The sequence below is a fragment of the Equus quagga genome, chromosome 15 (assembly GCF_021613505.1).
Source record: "Equus quagga isolate Etosha38 chromosome 15, UCLA_HA_Equagga_1.0, whole genome shotgun sequence".
NCBI classification, from domain to species: Eukaryota; Metazoa; Chordata; class Mammalia; order Perissodactyla; family Equidae; genus Equus; species Equus quagga.
This window is the reverse complement of record NC_060281.1, coordinates 66,955,654-66,974,274: the sequence shown is the minus strand read 5'-3', so window position 1 is coordinate 66,974,274 and position 18,621 is coordinate 66,955,654. Positions and strand designations below refer to the sequence as shown.

The 18,621-nt window shown below is 47.3% G+C and overlaps 1 protein-coding gene across 1 annotated transcript in view; it reads left to right on the top strand.

The window, feature by feature from the left end:
* TMEM132C (transmembrane protein 132C) overlaps positions 1–18,621 on the top strand; it is a 359,277-nt gene that overhangs the window by 208,942 nt on the left and 131,714 nt on the right. The window contains exon 3 of the mRNA XM_046638721.1: positions 12,802–12,948. Within this exon, the coding sequence (XP_046494677.1) occupies positions 12,802–12,948 (147 nt within the window). The remainder of the gene's footprint in view (positions 1–12,801; positions 12,949–18,621) is intronic.

Sequence of the window (18,621 nt, the reverse complement as noted above, 5' to 3'; positions counted from 1 at the left end):
GGCATGATATCTGGGTTTTGGTTCTAAATATTTCTGCATAAAAATTCCAGGTGGATAGAAAAAACAAGTTTGGCTCAATGTGGACAGTTGCTGAAACTGACTGATGGGTTCAGGTTACATTATTCTTCTTACATTTGTACATGCTTGAAATTTTCACTACTAAACACCTGAGTATTTAACCTGTTTTTCTCATGCTAGAGCAAGTCCATAATGTCCATTCACACACAGAAAATTGGTGCACCAAATTCTGCTTTCTTTAGCCTGAGTGATGTTTGCCATGATATTTCCTTCTGCTTTCATTCTGGGGAATTATTTTAATCCATAATGATTTACTAAACTACTCAAGAGATGCCCCTAAGCGTGTTGCGAAAATGCCAAGAAAGAGTCTATTGTCTGTTAAATACAGACTCTATAGTGACTCAAGGCAGGTCCGCTCCTTGAGAAACTCGGGAAACATGGTAAGGTCAGCCATCATTGAGGGATGGGTACACGTTCTTTGTCCTACAAATAACTTAGGAAACATCACTGCTCACTTGGAGGAAGTCCCCAAGACCGATGGGCCGCAGATGGAAGACACCTTAGTGCACCCATCAGGGTCCCGCAGCAAACAAGGGCACACACATGTTTGATGGAAAATGTTTGTCATTGAAGGGACCATTTGTAGAGGTGTGGGCAGGTTTGAAGCACGCAGGGACCAGCTTTATCATCCGGCATGACAGGTTGGGGAGGGGACCAGTGTCGCTGGAGCCTGGTGAGAGTTGGAGCCTTGGAGGCGAGCTGTCCCCATGGGGGGATACAGCCGCAGCCCAGGTCATGGTACAGGATGGAGGGCAATAAATACCCACCTCTCTCTTTCCTGCATTTCAGTCTGGCATTTGTGTCCCCCCCCGGCCAAACTCCACTGGAGCCAGAAGGGACGGGATCTCTGTGTGGTGCTATTTTTAGAGGGCAGCCAGCTAGGGCACAGAGTAGAACAAAGAAGGGCAGAGATGGACCAGGGGTGGAGGGTGCACAAATGGAGAATCCTTAGCACACGTATTAGAGGCTCGTCCAGACTAGAGATTATGTGATGAGCACAAAGCAGCGATTGCAAATGTGATGCTGGGAATATTTTGCTATGTAAATCATCCCGTACAGCACGTCCCCCGTGGTATGCTGGTAAATCTTGAACAACTGGCTCTCTAGGGGGTAAAGCCCTTCATTTGAAGTGTTTGCCAGTTTCTTTGGTGTAAATGCTCTCACCATAACCAGTTCCAAGCTATCAATGCGATGTCACTGAGCACGGAGTCGGAAGACACGTGCAGCAGCCCCCATACACGGCATTTCCTCCATACAGAGAGGGGAGCGGAGAGGAGCACAGGTAATAGTAAATTGTGGTCAAATAACTAGGGAGTGATGGGTTTTGAATATTTATTACCTTTGTTTTCTAACATAGATTATTCACTTGTAAGTTCATATGATTCAGACTTGAGTAATTGCTGTGTTTAACAACTGGCTTGCAAAATTCCTAGAAATTTCACAGCCGGTACACCACTGGCTTGTGCTCAAGTTTCACAGCCTGAAGTTTCAGTGAGGAGAACGGTAGGCGTGTGGAGGTAGAATTGAGAGTTCTTACGAACAGACCTATGAAAGCAGAACATTGGTGTTTATTTTATGAATAAATGTCCGTTTTGCCAAAGTTTGCAATAGGAGGCATGAGAAGCCCATTGCCTGCAACCAGAAGAACAGGGAAAAAATAAATAATGGAACTTGAAGTAGCCACATTGCTTATGAAATCCCAGCGTTCTCTGAGCTCCTTGCTTGGCTTCAAACATCTGATGAGTTTCTGATAGAGAAATTTTCTTTTTAAAAAAAATTATTTTATTAAGGTCATATTGGCTTATAACATTGTATAAATTTCAGGTGTACATTATAATATTTCAGTTTCTGTATAGACTTCCGCTTCGTGTTCACCTCCTGTAGGCTAGTTTTTATCCATCACCATACCTCTGTGCCCCTTTACCCCTTTCACCCTCCCCCCACCTGCCTTCCCCTCCAGGAACCACTAATCTGTTCTCATTATCTGTATATTTGTGTATCTTCCACATTTGAGTAAAATCGTATAATATTTGTCTTTCTCTGTCTGACTTATTTCGCTGAGCATTATACCCTCAAGGTCCATCCATGTTGTTGCAAATAGCATGATTTTGTCTTTTTCATGGCTGAGTAGTGTTCCATTGTATATACATACCACATCTTCTTCATCCATTGATCTGTTGATAGGCACTTGGGTTGCTTCCACGTCTATTGTGAACAATTCTGTGATGAACATAGGGATGCATCAATCTCTTTGAATTATTGATTTCATGTTCTTTGATAAATACCCAGCAGTGGAATAGCTGATCATGTGATGGTTCTATTCTTAATTTTTTGAGGAATCTCCATACTGTTTTCCATAGTGGCTGCACCAGTTTGTACTCCCACCAGCAGTGTATGAGGGTTCCCTTTTCTCCACATCCTCTCCAACACTTGTTATTTCTTGTCCTGTTAATTATACCCATTCTGACAGGTGTGAGGTGATATCTCATTGTAGTTTTAGTTTGCATTTCCCTAACAATTAGTGATGCTGAACATCTTTTCATGTGCCTGTTGGCCATCTGTATATGTTCTTTGGAAAAAACTCTGTTCATACCCTCTGCCCATGTGTTGATTGTGTTGTTCATTTTTGTTGCTGTTGAGATGTACGAGTTCTTTATATATTTTGGAAGTTAACTCCTTATCAGATATATGATTTGCAAATATTTTCTCTCATTTGGCGAGTTGTCTTTTTGTTTTGTTGATGGTTTCCTTTGCTGTGCAGAACCTTTTAATCTGATGTAGTCCCATTTGTTTATTTTTTTCTTTTCATTCCCTTGCCTGAATAGACATGATACTGGAAGTGAAATTTTCATTAGCACCCAAGAGCGAAGGAAAATTTGAAGCAGCAGAAGGTAGTAGCCAATAGGGGTCAGTGTTTGATAAGCTAAAAGGAAGATGAACCCTGTGCTCAATGGGCAATGCGTTTGACCCAGCTGTTTCCACAGCAGACCTGCGAGAGGAGTGGAGCGTTTGTTCCAGAGGAACTGGCTGTGGCTGCTGATCTGAGTCAACTAGGGAGGAAGGAGTTCTACGCGCAAGGAAAAGAGCTGCGTTTCAGTGGCCACACACACATGCATGCACGTGTGCACACAAGCACATGCACACATGCATGCACAAATATACACCATTTTTTAGGAAATTGCAGGGGTGACAATTGGAGCATTTTTTCACAGCACACATGCTCATGCACACACATGAACACACACACACACACGTGCACACCCAACTTGGAATTGTGGTGGTGACCACTGGACCATTTTTCACACCCTTCTAAGCAGTCTGAGCCCCCTCACTCCTGGGGCCTCCACTCCCAGAGGAGATCAGAAAGCCTGCCCTGACAGGTAATCTAGGAACGATTAAAGAGGGCTGCCACAAGTGAGCAAGAAATGGGTCCTTCCTGGAACAGCCACTGTCCCCGGGAGCTCAGCTGTCCCCAGGTCAGGACATGGCTGGTGGGATGGATGTCTGTGATCAGAGGGTTCCTGGTGGGGGACAAGAAGACAGAAACGAGCTCACACTATTAAGAACAAAGCATGGAACAAGTACACTCACTGTTTTTACTACTCAGGACCCTCCTGGTGACCCTTTCTTCCCATCTTTGAAAGATTGTGTATTCAAGCTGCATTGGTGAAAGAAACTTTGCATTTTTTCAATTATCTGTATGTTGGTACTTGCCCGAGTGTGATATGCGGGCTGGTAGCAAGAGACGCTGTTTTATGAGATTCATGAACGGACACTTTTTTTATTTGTACCATCATGTATTTATTTTAATGTGCATTTACAAAAAGTAATTTATTTTTCATTTGTGGTAGTCAAATAGAGTTTTTTTTAAAATAACTTTGCTAAAATAAAAAAAGAAGGTGGTAGCCCAGTTAAAGAAAAATATTAATAAATGCTGTCACGGAGAGTGTATGACTATGTCAACAGTTGGAAGGTGGGACTTGGGAAAACCCAAGTGGATATTTCACATGCATCTACCCTCCAGGGAGCATGTAATCAGCCCATGGTTCCCAGGGTAGCCGTACTGACCTGATGCGGTTATAACAGCAATGATGGCACCTATGTCATTTTCGTTACATGTGGACCCTGATCCTGGGCAAATGTTTGTTTTCTCTTGAGCGTTTGGAAGTAGCAAGAACCCCAGCCCCTTTTCTCTGCCAGATTAGCTTTGTAGGACTTGTGAGATTACTGAACGGATGTAGATATAAACTTACGATTCCCATTAGAATGGAAGGACAAACCATCAGTGTGTCACGCCTTCCTGTATAGTATACACGACTTGCAGAGGGCCATCTACTCATTGTATTGGCTGCAGAAGCTGTTACGAATATGCAGCAGGGGGCTTTCCCACCACAGTGACCCCGGGGGATGTTGGTGCGGGGCACTGAGCTGGCAGGCTAGATGCAGTGGGACATCGATTGTTCTGCTTGTTCAGCGATGTCACTGTTTTGCCTCATGGCAGCTCCTGCAGGGGGCCCGGCCGGGGTGCGCCCTTTTAGTGATTGCTGGCTTCTCAATTTTGTCCTAGCCAGCCCCTTTCAAAAGCACATGGCAGAGACCAGGAAGTGAGGTGGGACATTTAGAGACAGACATTGATCTCAGAGAGGTTTGTCTGACCTTCCTCTCCATCCGTTTGATCCTTTTGGGGAGTCCATAGACACTGGGTGCAGGTGAGTTCCTTTTATCTGCATTACCCAGAGAAGGGCAAACCTTTCATGCGCTAGTGTCGGCAGCCCGTTCTTCACTTTCCCCCACTGCATTATTCACACAGCCCAGCCTGTGGGATAAGCATGCTGCTGACGTGTGCTCTGGGGTGTCGGTTGTAGATTCCAGTGACTGTAGGAAATTTAAAACATCCACTCTCTGGCCGAGAATGGCTGTCCACCAAAGTTTGCCTCTTTGTTGAAAATCTCTAAGGAAAGAATTAATGGAAGATTCCAGCAGCGAAGCATCTAGTCCAACCTAGGAGACAAAGTGGATTCCTGGGTGGGTGTCTGGTAACTTGGTCCAGGCCTTAGGACAAGGATGGTCTGCTCCGTGCCAAGAAGGGTCCTATAAATCACGCCTCTCAGCCAGGGATGGTTTGACCCCCAGAAGACATTTGGCATTGTCTGAAGATGTTTTTGGTTGTCACAAGTCAGGAAGGATGCTGCTGGCCTCTAGAAAGTATAAGCAGCTAAACATCCTACAACCACAGAACAGCCCCCGACCCCTGCAGCAAATCGTGTCTGTCCCAGACTGTTGACAGTGCCTAAGTTGAGAAACCCTGATGTAAATGGATGAAGGCAGCAGAGAGGGGACTCTGATGAACTGCACTGAAGCAAGCTTGCTGAATCTCTGTGGAGTGGCCACTTCTCAGAGTCACTCCCTGTTCCGTTTGGGGATGCTGCCAGATCTCATACCCCAGGCCTTCTGTTCTCGCACTTTCCCCCCAGCCTCCCTGGGCTCATTGCTGCTCCTGCAACACTGGGCCTATAGTTGTGTTCTAGGCTGTTCAACAACTTATTACAAATTTAGCAATGTAAAATAGCACCCATTTTTTAGCTCAGGTACTGGGGATCAAAAGTGTCTCTTGGCTCAACTGAATTCTGAGCTAGGGTGTCGCCAGGCTGAAACCAAGGTGTCAGCCAGGCTGGGTTCTCGCTGGAGGCTCTGGGGATGACTGCTTCCAAATTATTCAGGTTGTTGGCTGAACTCAGTCTTGGCCGTCATAGGACTGTGGACCCTGTTTCCTTGCTGGCTGTCAGATGGGGCTGAATTCAGCTCCTAAAGGCCGCCTCCTTCCTTGGCTCGAGGCCCCTCCATCTTGAAAGCCAACAATGGCAGGTGGTATCCTTCTCATACTTGGAATGTCTGCGTCCAGCCAGAAAAAACTCTGCTTTTAAAGGGCTGCTGGGCTAAGACCCGACTCACGCCGCTATGTCCCTATTTTAAGATCTTCTCACTGCGGGCTGCAAAGGCCCTTAAGAGCAGTCCCTGGGTTAGTGTTTGAGCAACCAGGATGGGAGTTATGAGTGGCATCTTTAGAATTCTGCCACCACAGAGCCTTCACAGTGGGCTTTCCCTGCTGGAAATGGGTCCCCATTGTCCACCTGGGTCTCTGTCACCATCTCCCAGGCTCCGTGTGCCTGTCCCTCCTCAGTGAGGCTCCCCCAGCCATCCTATTTAAAATCGCGCCTCCTCTGCTCCACCCCAGACTCTGTTCCCAGCTCTGTTTCCCCCGTAACCTTTGCTAGCATCTCACATGCTATTTATTCTGCTCATGTTTTGGTTTATTGTCTGTCTCTCCAACTGGGATGTGAGCTCCCCAAGGGAAGGTGCGTGGGCTCGTTGGATACTCCTCACCGGGAACAGCACCCGCCACATGCGATGCATGCAATAAGGGCTTACTGAATGACTAAACATCACAATGGTTTAAGGAGCAGAAATCCAGATTTTTATATGGAAGCTTTGGATTATGTCAATCTTGGCACCTGTATGTGTTTGCTTGGGCTGCCAGGACACAGACACAGACTGGGAAGCTCCAACAACAGATGTCCTGTCTCTCGGTTCTGGAGGCTGGAAGTCCAAAATCAAGGTTTGAGCAGGCCTAGTTCCTTCTGAGGTTTTGTGGGAGAATCCGTCCCAGGCCTCTCTCCTTGGCTTGTAGATGGACATCTTCATCTTGACATGGCGTTCTCCCTGTATAGTGTCTGTTTACAAATTTCGCACCCCATCCCCTTTTTTTTTTTGGTGAGGAAGACTGGCCCTGAGCTAACATCTGTTGCCAATCTTCCTCCTCTTTTTGCTTGAAGAAGATTGTTGCTGAGCCAGCATCTGTGCCAGTCTTCCTCTGTTTATGTGGGAGGCTGCCACAGCATGGCTTGATGAGCAGTGCTAGGTCCATGCCTGGAATCCAGACCCATGAACCCTGGGCCTCCAGAGGGAGTGTGCAAACTCAACTACTATGCCACTGGGCAGGCCTCCAAATTTCCCCTTCTTATAAGGTCCAGTCCTGCTGGATTAGGGCCCACTCCAATAACCTCACTTTAACTGGGTTACCTCTATAAAGACCACATCTCCATGTAAGGTCACCTTCTGTGGTCTTGGAGCTTAGGAATTCAACATAAGAATTTGGAGGGAAGTACGGTTCAACCCATAATAGCAACTAATTCTATTTTTCCTTTTCACTTACCCTGAGGATCAGATTCAGCCCCTCAGCAGACTCAGCCTTGCAGCCGCGGAGCCCAAGTGCTCCCCTCCCACCCCCACCCTCACCTACGACACACAGATGCTCACACATTCCAGCAGCAACCATCTCAGTGGCTTCTAGAAGCTCATTGGCTTTGACAATCTTCTTAGGAGAGCATTTCACATGGAGATTATGGCTGACCCTGAGACAGGTGGCTTGGAGGATAGAAATTAGGCTTCCTGTGTTCAAAATTTGTACTGAACATTGGTTTTCTTTAAGCAACACTTAATCATCCCTGTCTTACACCTGAAGCAAGCACAGTTTGAAAAGAGGGGGAGTATTTTTGGTTTTTGACCACTGAAAAAATGAATAGTAGCATCAACTATAAGCATGTTATGTAGGTGGCATGAGCCGGCCCAGGTACATCCAGACAGGACTGGAAGCGCCACCAGAACATGCCGTGGCCTGAATCCCGTGGTGGTGCATCCCAGCAGCCAGCATGGGTGCCTGCCAGGAGCCGGTACCCAGTATTAACCTGGTGCTTGAAATGACAGCGTAGGCGTTATTCAGCACTGTGCCTGAGGATCCAAAATCATCTCCCCCACCGTCAGCCACAGCAGGGCCACAAGGTGGGGACCACTGAACTGGGGCCACCCCCTAGTGACAGATGACGAAAAAGAGCAGAGATCCAGTGAGTGACTTTCCCCAGGTCACAGAGCTCATCACTGCAGAGGCAGGACCAGAAGCTGGGTTTCCTGCATATGGTCCACAGCCTCCCTCTTGACACTGGATGCTCAGAAAGGGCAGCTGTCACATCGCCCCAGCCGGCTTGCACTTGCTCCTTCCCTGGAAGCCAGGCATCCCCCGGGCTTATCCTGTAATTCCACTGGGTTTCAGCGCTGACTCTGCTTGCAAAACTCTGGTCCTGGGACCCAAATTCCTGCAACAGCTAATTCCTTGAAGTAGATGGGAACACCTATTGATGTCATCAAAGAAAACGCCTAATTAACAAAATTGACCTCTTAAAACCTATGCCTTTCTCCTGCTCAGGGGCTCATTGTCCCAGCCCACACACAGGTGAAACCAGCCACTGCACCAGTCAACAAGAATCCTCTTCTTTGCAGGAACTATTAAGTGGAAAGAACAATTTGTAGGTTCAGTGAAACCTGGAGTCTTGAGCAAAATTCAAATGCAGCAAAACCCAATTTCAAGCAGAGTCACATTGTGTGTGGCGTTTCTTACACGCAGTGGAGGTGGAAGGTGGCGGTGCTCTGAGCCGCCTGGGCGTGGATTTCCCGGTGTTAGGACAGACAGGGCTTTTATGTGCTAATGTGTCTTTCATCTTTATCCCTGGTCTCCTGTCCTGGCCAAGGTGGCAAGTGTGTTTAGCAAATCATTTTAATGTAAAACTTGGAAAAAGTTTCTAAAGAAAAAAACGCCTGCTGATGTGCTCTTGCTGCTCTAGGGGTTGATGCTAATTCGGATACCCTAAATTTGAAAGGTGGAGACGTGGCCCATCGCCACCTCCCACCCCCTTGGTTCTCTCACAGAGACAGCCTGGTAATCACGTTTGTTCGCTCAGCTCTGTCTAGCCTCTTAACTATTCACAAGGATTTATCTCCTCCACTCTGGGAGCTCAGCAGGGCCGGGATGTGTGTGTGTATGTGTGTGTGTGTGTAATTTTTAAGCTGTTACTTTCGTAAGATATAACTTTGCATGTAATTTCAGGAGTTAAATAGTTCTGTAGAGTTTGTTGGTCAAAACCATGTATAGCATCCTCAGAGTGAGAGAACTGTAATGCCAGAGAACAGATCCACGTATGTCGGGTGGAGAGTGGGGAGAGGGCCTGACTACTGAGGGGAACGGGAGGCCGGGTCTTTGTGGTGGTGGAAGTGTTCTGCATTCTGATCATGTATTCTGATCGTGGTGGTTACTCCAATCTACACATGTGATATAATCTCAATAGAACTACACACCAAAAAAAAAAGCACCTGTGAAAACAGTGAAATCTAAATGTGAGGGCGGTAACTCAGTTCGTTGCCCAGGAGCAGTGTCGATTTGCTGCTTTTGATGATGCGCTGTGATTACGTGGGGTCTGATCCCAGGGGACGCTGGGGGAAGGGTACACAAGAACTCTCTCTACATGTTTTTTTTTTGCAACTTCTTAATCTGAAACATCAAACTATTTCAAAATTAAAAGTTATTTAAAAAAATACTACAGTGCTCTATTCCCTTCCACTGCCTTTCTCCCTGTACAGAGGCAAAATTCTTACTTTGTCTGGTATTTACACCCATTTCACTAAATGGCTTAGTGAGGTTGATACTGCTTAATTTTTTTTTTAAATTTCAGGCAATATCTATAAGATTCCACCGTGAAGGCTATGGATATATCTCTCTTTTCTCTCCCACATAAGTGCTCTCCTTTCTTTTTCTCCATCCTTCTGACATAATGATCATATTTTGTCTAGATTAATATTCAGTGTTTAAAATATTATAAGTATGTGTACTAGTCACAGTAAAACCAAGTATTAAATTATGATTACTTTCCCTTTTCTGCATAGTGATTTCCTATCTTCAGAATTAAACAGTAATTTGGTTTTATTCTTTTTCTTTATTTTCTGTGGATTTAGATCTTATTTTTTCCCAAACTCTTCAACTGTTTATCTAAATCTCCTCTCAGAACATTCATTCACATCAAATTTATTAGGAAAATTTCCGTTTCCTGGAGACATCGTTGCCAGAACCTTCCCCACGCTGGCGCTCAGCTCTTGTGCTGGGGCCTCTCTTCACCACTAACCTCCCGTTCGTCTGTGTTCTGTACTGGATCTTCTGTTCCCTGAATCTCATGACATTTTCTTTCTAGATCCACTTCCTTCTTTGACGGGGCACACCTTCATGTAGTTTTCTGAGCGAGGGTATAGGAGATACATTTTTGGAGGACATGCATCTCTGGAAACATTTTCTTCCTAATTAGCCTGGATATAGAAAGCTAGGCAGGAAATCATTTCCCTTTGAGTTTGTTTTAAGTTTTTTCGCTTTGTATTTTTTTTTTGGAAGACGCCCTGAGCTAACATCTGTTGCCAATCTTCCTCTCTTTTTTTTCCTCCCCAAAGCCCCGGTGCACAGCTGTGTATCCTGCTTGCAGGTCACTCTGGTTCTTCCATGTGGCACGCCTGCCACAGCGTGGCTTGACGAGCGATGCTAGGTCCATGCCCAGGATCCGAACTGGTGAACCCTGGGCCGCCGAAGTGGAGCACAGGAACTTAACCACTGGGCCAGGGGGTCAAGCCCTGCCTTTGAGTTTTGAAGATATTTTCCACTGTCTTCTGGTTCCCGGAGTGGCTGTTGTGAATTCTGAATCCATTCCAGTCCCTGGTCCTCTCTTCCCTCTGGAGGACTGCAGAATTCACTTCTGTGTCTGGAGTGCGTCTGTCCTGTGCCGTGGTGAGGCTCTATCCTCGTCCACTGTGCTCACCCCCCAGGGGCCCCTACAACCTGGAGACACGTCCTTTCATCTGGGGATGTTTCTTGAATTATTTCATTATGATTCCTACTTTCCCTTTTCTCTGTTTTTTCTGTTGTTCAGATGTTGACCCTCGAAGTGGTCCTCTTAGTTTATCTTTTCTCCCATCTTCCATTTCTTTGTCCTTTTCTACTTTCTAGGGCAAATTTCCTAACTTTATCCATCTGCTGTTCCGTGGACTTTCCATTTCTGCGACAATATTTTTAATTTCCAAAGGCTCATGTTTTTTCCTTTCTGGGTGTTTTTTATGGCATTCTGTTCTCATGTCATGATTGCGTCTCTTCTCCGATCTCTCTGTGAACATGAACGACGGGGTGTTTTTTGATTACGGTCTTTCCCTCATGGTCTCTACTTCCTACAGGTTGCCTGTTTTGGACTCTGTATCATGTAGGGAACTTTCTCAGTGTCCAAAGTTCTTGTTTGCTCGTATCAAAGAACGAGGGACTAAAAGCCACTAGCAGCTCTGAGCCCATGAGGGGACTTGCTGGCCACACGCTTCACTGGGAGGGAATATGGCTGGCTATTGGAGAGGCCCAGTGTCAGAACCCGGGGTTTTTGCTGGAGGGTGAGGGTCCAGCTGTGGGGTCAAAGGCCTAGGAATCTTAACTTTCAGCATACGTGGTGTCACAAGTCACTCTGTCACCGTATGGTAACTCAAGTCTCAAATCTTCATGATGGCCTGATATGGGGCTCTGCATTCACCCTGTTGCATGGCAAAGGGAAGAACATTGGCAACTTCTCAAACAGGCTTTTGGCCAACCCTCCTCATTGTAGTCCTCATTCACTCCGACTCTTGGAGCCGTACCACCAGTTCCTGAGACAGGGGATTGCACGGTGTAAACTCTGTGGGTTCTTAGCTTCCCTCACTGACAGCTTACGACATAATCTGAAGCTCTGCTGGCTCATTTTACCCACTGGTACATCTGCTTTCTGGTTTCCAAAGTCGTTTGCGGTTGCTGCGTCTCTTCTCCCCAACTTTGTGGGTTTATGCCTTTGAAAACAGTCTCTTTCCTCTCCTTAAGTGGGTTTGGGAAGAGAGGACGGCAGGTATTTGTGCTCGATCGGCTATTTTTCTCATCAGTTTATTGATGAGGACACTGAGGGTCAGAGAGGCTATGAGACGTGGCCAGAGCAAGAGTCCTATGAGGAGCTCTGCCTTTTTTTTATTCCTTGACTTGGTGTACTTTGGCTGGGTCTGTGCACAGAAGAGGCCCGGCAAGTCACATCAAGCAGGTTGGGGACCTCCCTGGAGCAATATAACAATAACATTTATTAAGTGCCTCTTGTAAGTCTGACACTGCTGCAATCTCTTATATGCATTAATACATGTCATCATCACAGCAGCCTTATACTGGGGGTTTCTATTAGCATATCCATTTACAGAGGAGGAAAGTGAGGCACAGAGACGTTATAATTTGCCCAAAGTTGCACAGCCACAAAGTGGTAAACCTGTGCCGGGGTTTCTGAACCTGGGCACTGCTGACAGTTTGGACTGGATAAGACGGTGTTGTGGGGGCTGTCCTGGGCATCATAGGAGTTTTAGCAGCTTCCCTGGCTTCTACCCACCAGATGACACCACTCCTCCAAGTTGTGACAACCAAAAATGTCTCCAGGCATTGTCACCTGTCCCCTGCAGGACGCAGTCACCCTCAATGGAGAACGACTAGCCCGGGCAGGCAGACTTTTCTCCTGGGGCTTTACTGTGCTCCTTCTTGGTATAGGGACTGTCCGGGCGCCCCAGCCCCTCACCTCAGCCCTGGACAGCAAGTTCCATGCTTCTCGAGTCTGTCGGCAGATCCCCCGCCCACTCCCATCCTGCCGTCCCCAGCATTCCCACCGCCTGGTGCACTTTGTCCGTCTGTGCCACCAGACATGGAAAAAGGGGAAAATTGAAAAGAAACCAACCATCACAGCTCACTGGAGCTCGGGCCAGTTTGGAAAGGCCAAGTCATTAATATGCGGCTCTCTCTTGCCATCTTCATGCCCGCAGGGCCAAGGTGAAGAAGGGCGTGACCATCCTGAGCGCTCAGCCCAGCGAGCCTCGGCAGTGGGACGTCAAGCAGGAGATGGGGAACGGCGGGAAGCACGCCACCACCACGGTGGTGTGCCAGCGCCTGGGGCCCAGTGCGAGCAACAGGTAGGTGGTGCCATCTCCCTCTGCGCGCACAGCGCATGGTCCGGATGACGCAGTCACCGCCTGAGAGGCTTGCCTTAGACTCAGGTTACCTGCTGCTTAGTGGAGCTATTGAACCCTAGCCTGGAAATCTGGAGCCACATCCACCAGCTGCAGGGCCATCTGGCCACCTCCCACAGGGCGCGCAGGGGGTACGGGGCCCTGCTTCTCAAAGTCTGTCGTTCGGCCTTTGGAGCAGAGTCTGGTTAGTGGCCTTCTGCTCTCCTTTGCCGAGGCTGCTGCGTTCTCTCCACCTGCAGTTACATGGTTGGGGCTGTGGCATCTCTCAGTGCCCTCCCTAGATTCTCAGAGGCTGCTTTCTTCCAGAGTGCTCCTCGTCTGCACAAAGTGGGTGATACTGTGATTTGTAATAAGAAATAGACATGTGGTCTTCGTCCCAGTTCCTGGCTCAGAGCTTCTAAAACCCTTGGGATTCCCTAAGTGATGGGAGCCTGAAGGTGTCTTTTGTTCTGTTAATGAGGGGACTTTTGGACTGCCCTTGGGTCACTCAGGATGGGGGCTGGGTGCCAGCCCAACCCTGTGATTGGAGGGTTGGAACTTTCGGCCCCACCCCCTGACCTCTAGGGAGCGGAGGACTAGAGACTGAGTTCAATCACCAATGGCCAAGATTTGATCAATCATGCCTGTGTAATGGAGCCACCATAAAAACCCAAAAGGATTGGGTTCAGAGAGCTTCCAGGTTGGTGAACACACAGAGGTCGGGGGAGAGCTGGGCCCTCAGAAAGGGATGGAGGCCCCCCGGCCTTTGCACAGACCATGCCCTCTGTGTCTCTTCCATCTGGCTGTGCCTGAGTTCCAGCCTTTCATAACAGCTGGTCATCTGGTCAAGTACAATGTTCCCCTGAGTTCTGTGAGCCATTCTAGCAAATGAATTGAACCCAAAGAGGAAGTCGTAGGAACCTCTGACTTATAGCCAGTGGGTCAGAAGCACAAGTGACAACATGGACTTGCTATGGGCATCTGAAATGGGGGCAGGGCAGTCTGTGGTTCCGAGCCCTTCCCCCCAGGGGATCTGAGGCATCTCCAAGTAGATAGGGTCAAAAGTGAGTTGAATTGTAGGACACTCAGCTGGTGTCAGAGAATTGCTTAGTGATGTGGAAAAAAACACACGTTAGAACTGGTGTCAGAATCGTAAAGAATTAGATTTAGTCTTCAATAAGGAGGAATTTAAAGACAGGAGGTGACCATCAGTGCAATAATAAATAAGAACATGCTATGTGAGATTCTATATAGACATCTGGATTATTATTTACAATAATTGTTTTCTGTGTATAAAAGCATCACATACTCATTTTAGAATATTTGTGAAACACAGTTATATGAGGAAAAAAGTTAAATAGAATCTAAATATCCCTACCACCCAGGGGTAACCCACAGAGAACATGCTAGTTCATTTCCTCCCATGTTTAGAAATATATATAACATCTACGAATAGCAATGTGTAGTCGATTGATTTATTTTACAATTTGGTATCATAATATACATACAGATTTTTAAGTTACTTTCACGTATATTGATAACGTCTTCTTTTGACATTAAATATTCCTGAAAAACATTTTAATGGCTTCATAATATTCCGTCATATAGATTTAACGTTAGGTAAATAACTGTATCCATATTTTTGGACATTTAAGTTGTCCCCAAGTTTGGTCTCATAGATAATGCGCCAGGAAACTGCCTTCCACATAAATCTTTGTCCACTTCTCCTTTTGCTTAAAGTAGCTTCTTAGAATCAAAAAGGTTGATCCTTTTTTAGGGCTCTTGATACATTTCGTCAGTGTGTTTTCTTAAAGGGATCAGCACTGCGGGAAGGAATCTGCCATTACTGAACACGTTTTCTTAAGTGAATGCTACAAGGCTGCCAAGAAAAATCCTGCAAATTCTCCACTTCGTTTAACAACACCCAGTTCTTTTATCTGTGAAGCCCCCTCCTCAGTCCCTCCTTTCACGTGCCGCCAGCAAACACATCTGGTGTCCTGAACAGCTTCCTGGTTCAAATGCCAACCATCACCACCATTCCCCGGGGAAGGATTGTTAGCACATCTTGGGGCGAGGGTTGTGTGTCCAAATGTTTCAACTTGTGAAAAAAGGGCCAGAACGAAATGCGTGCCTGGGTCCCCTGTTAGCAGCAGAGATCAGAGGCCAAATTAAATCTCCTGAATCAGATACACTGAAAGTCTAATTAACCCACAAGATTAGTGTTGATTATGCAAATACAAGTGAATGTGTTAATTAACAGAGAGTGAGTTTGTGTATGTAAGTAGTTCTTCATGTCACAAGCGGGAGACTGAAGTCAGGCAGACAGGCTTTGTCATAGCAAGTTCTGGAGAGTCCCGGTGGCCGCCCTCTTTGCTCCGGGTCTCTGGGACCTCCACTTTGGGCCAGTGGTGTTTGCTGAGTGGGTCAACATCATGCCTGATTGTCCACCGTCAGTCACTGTGGATGTTTCAGCAGAGGGAGCTATGGGTCAATACTAGTGTCCCTCGCTTTCCAGTTCCAGGGTTTTTACTGCCGTGAGATGGCATCAGGCTGGCCACAAGCTGGGTGGGTGGCGGACTCCTGGCTATGCTCTGCATACTCTCAGGTTCTTAATGTGATGTCTTAGGACGTAATTTTAGCCTTTGCAGAAGAGCTGATATGTTGGGACTGGAGTTAGCAGTGTGCCGGGACCGGTTCAATGCCAGCTCCTGAAAGCCCCTGGGACTGTGCACACCTCTTCCCCACTCCTCACTCAGTGACTGTCAGTAGCTTAAAACTGACCACAGTAGCAGTGTTTACACCACAGAAATTGCCAAACACCTCAAATCAGGACTTTTTGTTCTTATTGGTTAGCCCATTTACCGGCACACCACTGATTCCCTGCCCACTCACTTCCTAACTGAGATCTTCAGAGGGTGCTGGTTGGTTCATCTAAGTGTGAGGAGCTGTGCTCCAAGCCCAGTGGATATGCACTGAATCAGATCCAGACCCTGTCTTCAAGGTGTAAGACCCTGTCTAAACACTGAGGAGCACCTGGCACCAGACACCACAGCTCAAATAAGAGCATTCAATGACATGGAAGGGGGTGGGGAGCTTACTTCCCTCTGCCTGTACAGCAAAGGCCAAGTGTATTTGTTATCTGCTGCTGTGTAACACATTACCCCAAATCTTAGAAGTTTAAAGCAACACACATTTCTCATCATGTAGCTTCTATGGGTCAGGGATCCAGGCACATCTTACCTGAATCCTCTGCTAGAGGCTGCAGTCAGTGTCGGCCAGGGTCTGTGGTCTCAGCCGAAGGCTCGGCTGGGGAAGGGTCCACTTCCAAGCTCCTGTGGCTGTTGGCAGGAGGCAGTTCCTCAAGGACCATGGGACTGAGGGCCTCAGTTTCTTCTTCCTTGCCAAGTATCCTTCTCCATCAGAGCAAGCACGTGAGAAGATCCAGGGAGAAAGGGGATGACAGCAAATGGAAGTCACAGCATTTTATAACCGAAGCTTGCAAGTGACATCCAAATGCTCTTGCTATATTCTATCCATTAGCAGTAAGTCTGGGCCCCACTCAAGGGGAGATTACACAGAGGCTGGATACGTGGAGGTAGGGGTCTCTGGGAGCTGTTTGTGGCCATTTGCACTGCCTCCCTCACCTTACGGCTCTTCCAGGTTACAGAGGGCCTTCTGGAGCTGGTGCCTGTGCGATCTTCTTGAAGGACAGGAGGGGAGAATCAGATGTGCAGAAATAGAGAATGATGGCGTTGCAGGCGCAGGAAGAGGCAAGTGGCCGGCCCTGTGGAGTTGGGAGAGCTTGTGCAGAGAAGAGAGAGTGAAGCGGCTCAGCTGGAGTTGACGTGGGAGTTACAAGGATTACTCTGGGAAGGCGGCCAGGCCGTATAATGGAGGAATGTGACTGGCATTTCCTTAGCTGTTTGTCACCTCTCCTAATCTTCAAATCCATTTATGTTTTTTGGTTTACTTAAGCCAGTTGATTAAAAGGGAAATTTTGTGTTTCTACCTGTGTTAGTGAGTGTTCTTAGATGCATTAAAAAGTGATGATCCTGGTTTATTTGAGCATAAGAGGAATTTATCCAAAGGATGTTGCTAGGAAGGCTGTAGAATCAGCTTGGGAAACAGACACCAGCAGGGGAATCAGCAACAGCCGCAAACTCGCCCCAGATCATACCTCACTGGGTACCACTCTCACCTCTGCTCACTCAAGAGTTTTCTTTAAATCAACGTTAAACTGCTCTGGTTTTTAAAAGTTCACCTTGATTTTTTTAATAACATCATTGAAATTATACATTGAAGCTACTTGTATTAGTTTCTAATGTACGTTACATTAAGTACAAAACTATAAGAAGTTATTTTAAACAATTTTTTTTTGGTGATTAGGACAGAGACATAATTTATGCATGTTCTTGTCATAACAGGAAATACAGTCAGCGAGCCACCCAGGGTGGTGGACGCTGCTCTGCACAGGTTCCCCTTCAAACCCTTATTCTGCTTCTGTGCCCCTGGGTGGGAGTAGAGTCAGCCCGGGCCACTGTAACAAAGGCCATGGTCTGGGGACTTGAACAGACTATTTTTTTTTTTTTAAAGATTTTATTTTTCCTTTTTCTCCCCAAAGCCCCCCAGTACATAGTTGTATATTCTTCGTTGTGGGTCCTTCTAGTTGTAGCATGTGGGATGCTGCCTCAGCGTGGTTTGATGAGCAGTGCCATGTCCGTGCCCAGGATTCGAACCAACGAAACACTGGGCCGCCTGCAGCGGAGCGCGCAAACTTAACCACTTGGCCACGGGGCCAGCCCCTGAACAGACTATTTTTTTCTCCCAGTTCTGGAGCCTGGACCTCCAAGATCAAGGTGCTGGCAGGGTGGGTTCCTGGTGAGACCTGTCTCCCTGGCCTTCTTGCTGGGTCCTCACCTGGTCGCTCCTCCACGTGTGCACTTGTCAGGGGAGCACGCGGCTGTCCCTTCCTCTGCTCGTAAGGACGCCAGTCCTATCAGGTTCAGACCCCACCCTGATGACTCCACTTAACCTTAATCATCTCCTTAAAAGCCGAATCCCCACATACAGTCACACTGGGGATTAGGGCTTCAACACATGAATTCTGGAGATGGAGGCACAATTCCGTCCACAGCAGTGGGCTCTGCTCTAACTTCCCGCAGCTGCGTCCCTCAGAGCACTACCCTGGGGCTCCTGGGGCCCTTTTGCCCACTCATGAAAAGAGCTGGAAAAGCCTGGGAGTTGTCATCTTCCTGGGGTAGCCCTTACAAATGCCGGGTGGCTGTGGAGCGGGAAAGCCCAGCCACACACATTGCAACTCTGCAATGGGCAACTCTGACTTGTAACTGACACTCCAGAGCTCTCTCGGGATCACAACGGGCTGGGACTTTTTCTGAAATCTTACCTTTCCCTGCCATGACCTGTTTGCCTCTCTCGCTCTCCCTTATCTTTACCCATCACTTACAAATGAATCTCCATCTTAGGGTCTGCTTCTAACAAACCCAACCTGAGATTCTCAGACACAAGTCAGGGCCCCCTGCTTCCTTCCCTGGTGAAGTGGCTTCTTAGATGCACAGCTGTGAGGGAGAGCTTGTTAGGAAGACAGCTGTTTCGATAGAGCCCTTATGGTCCTGAAGC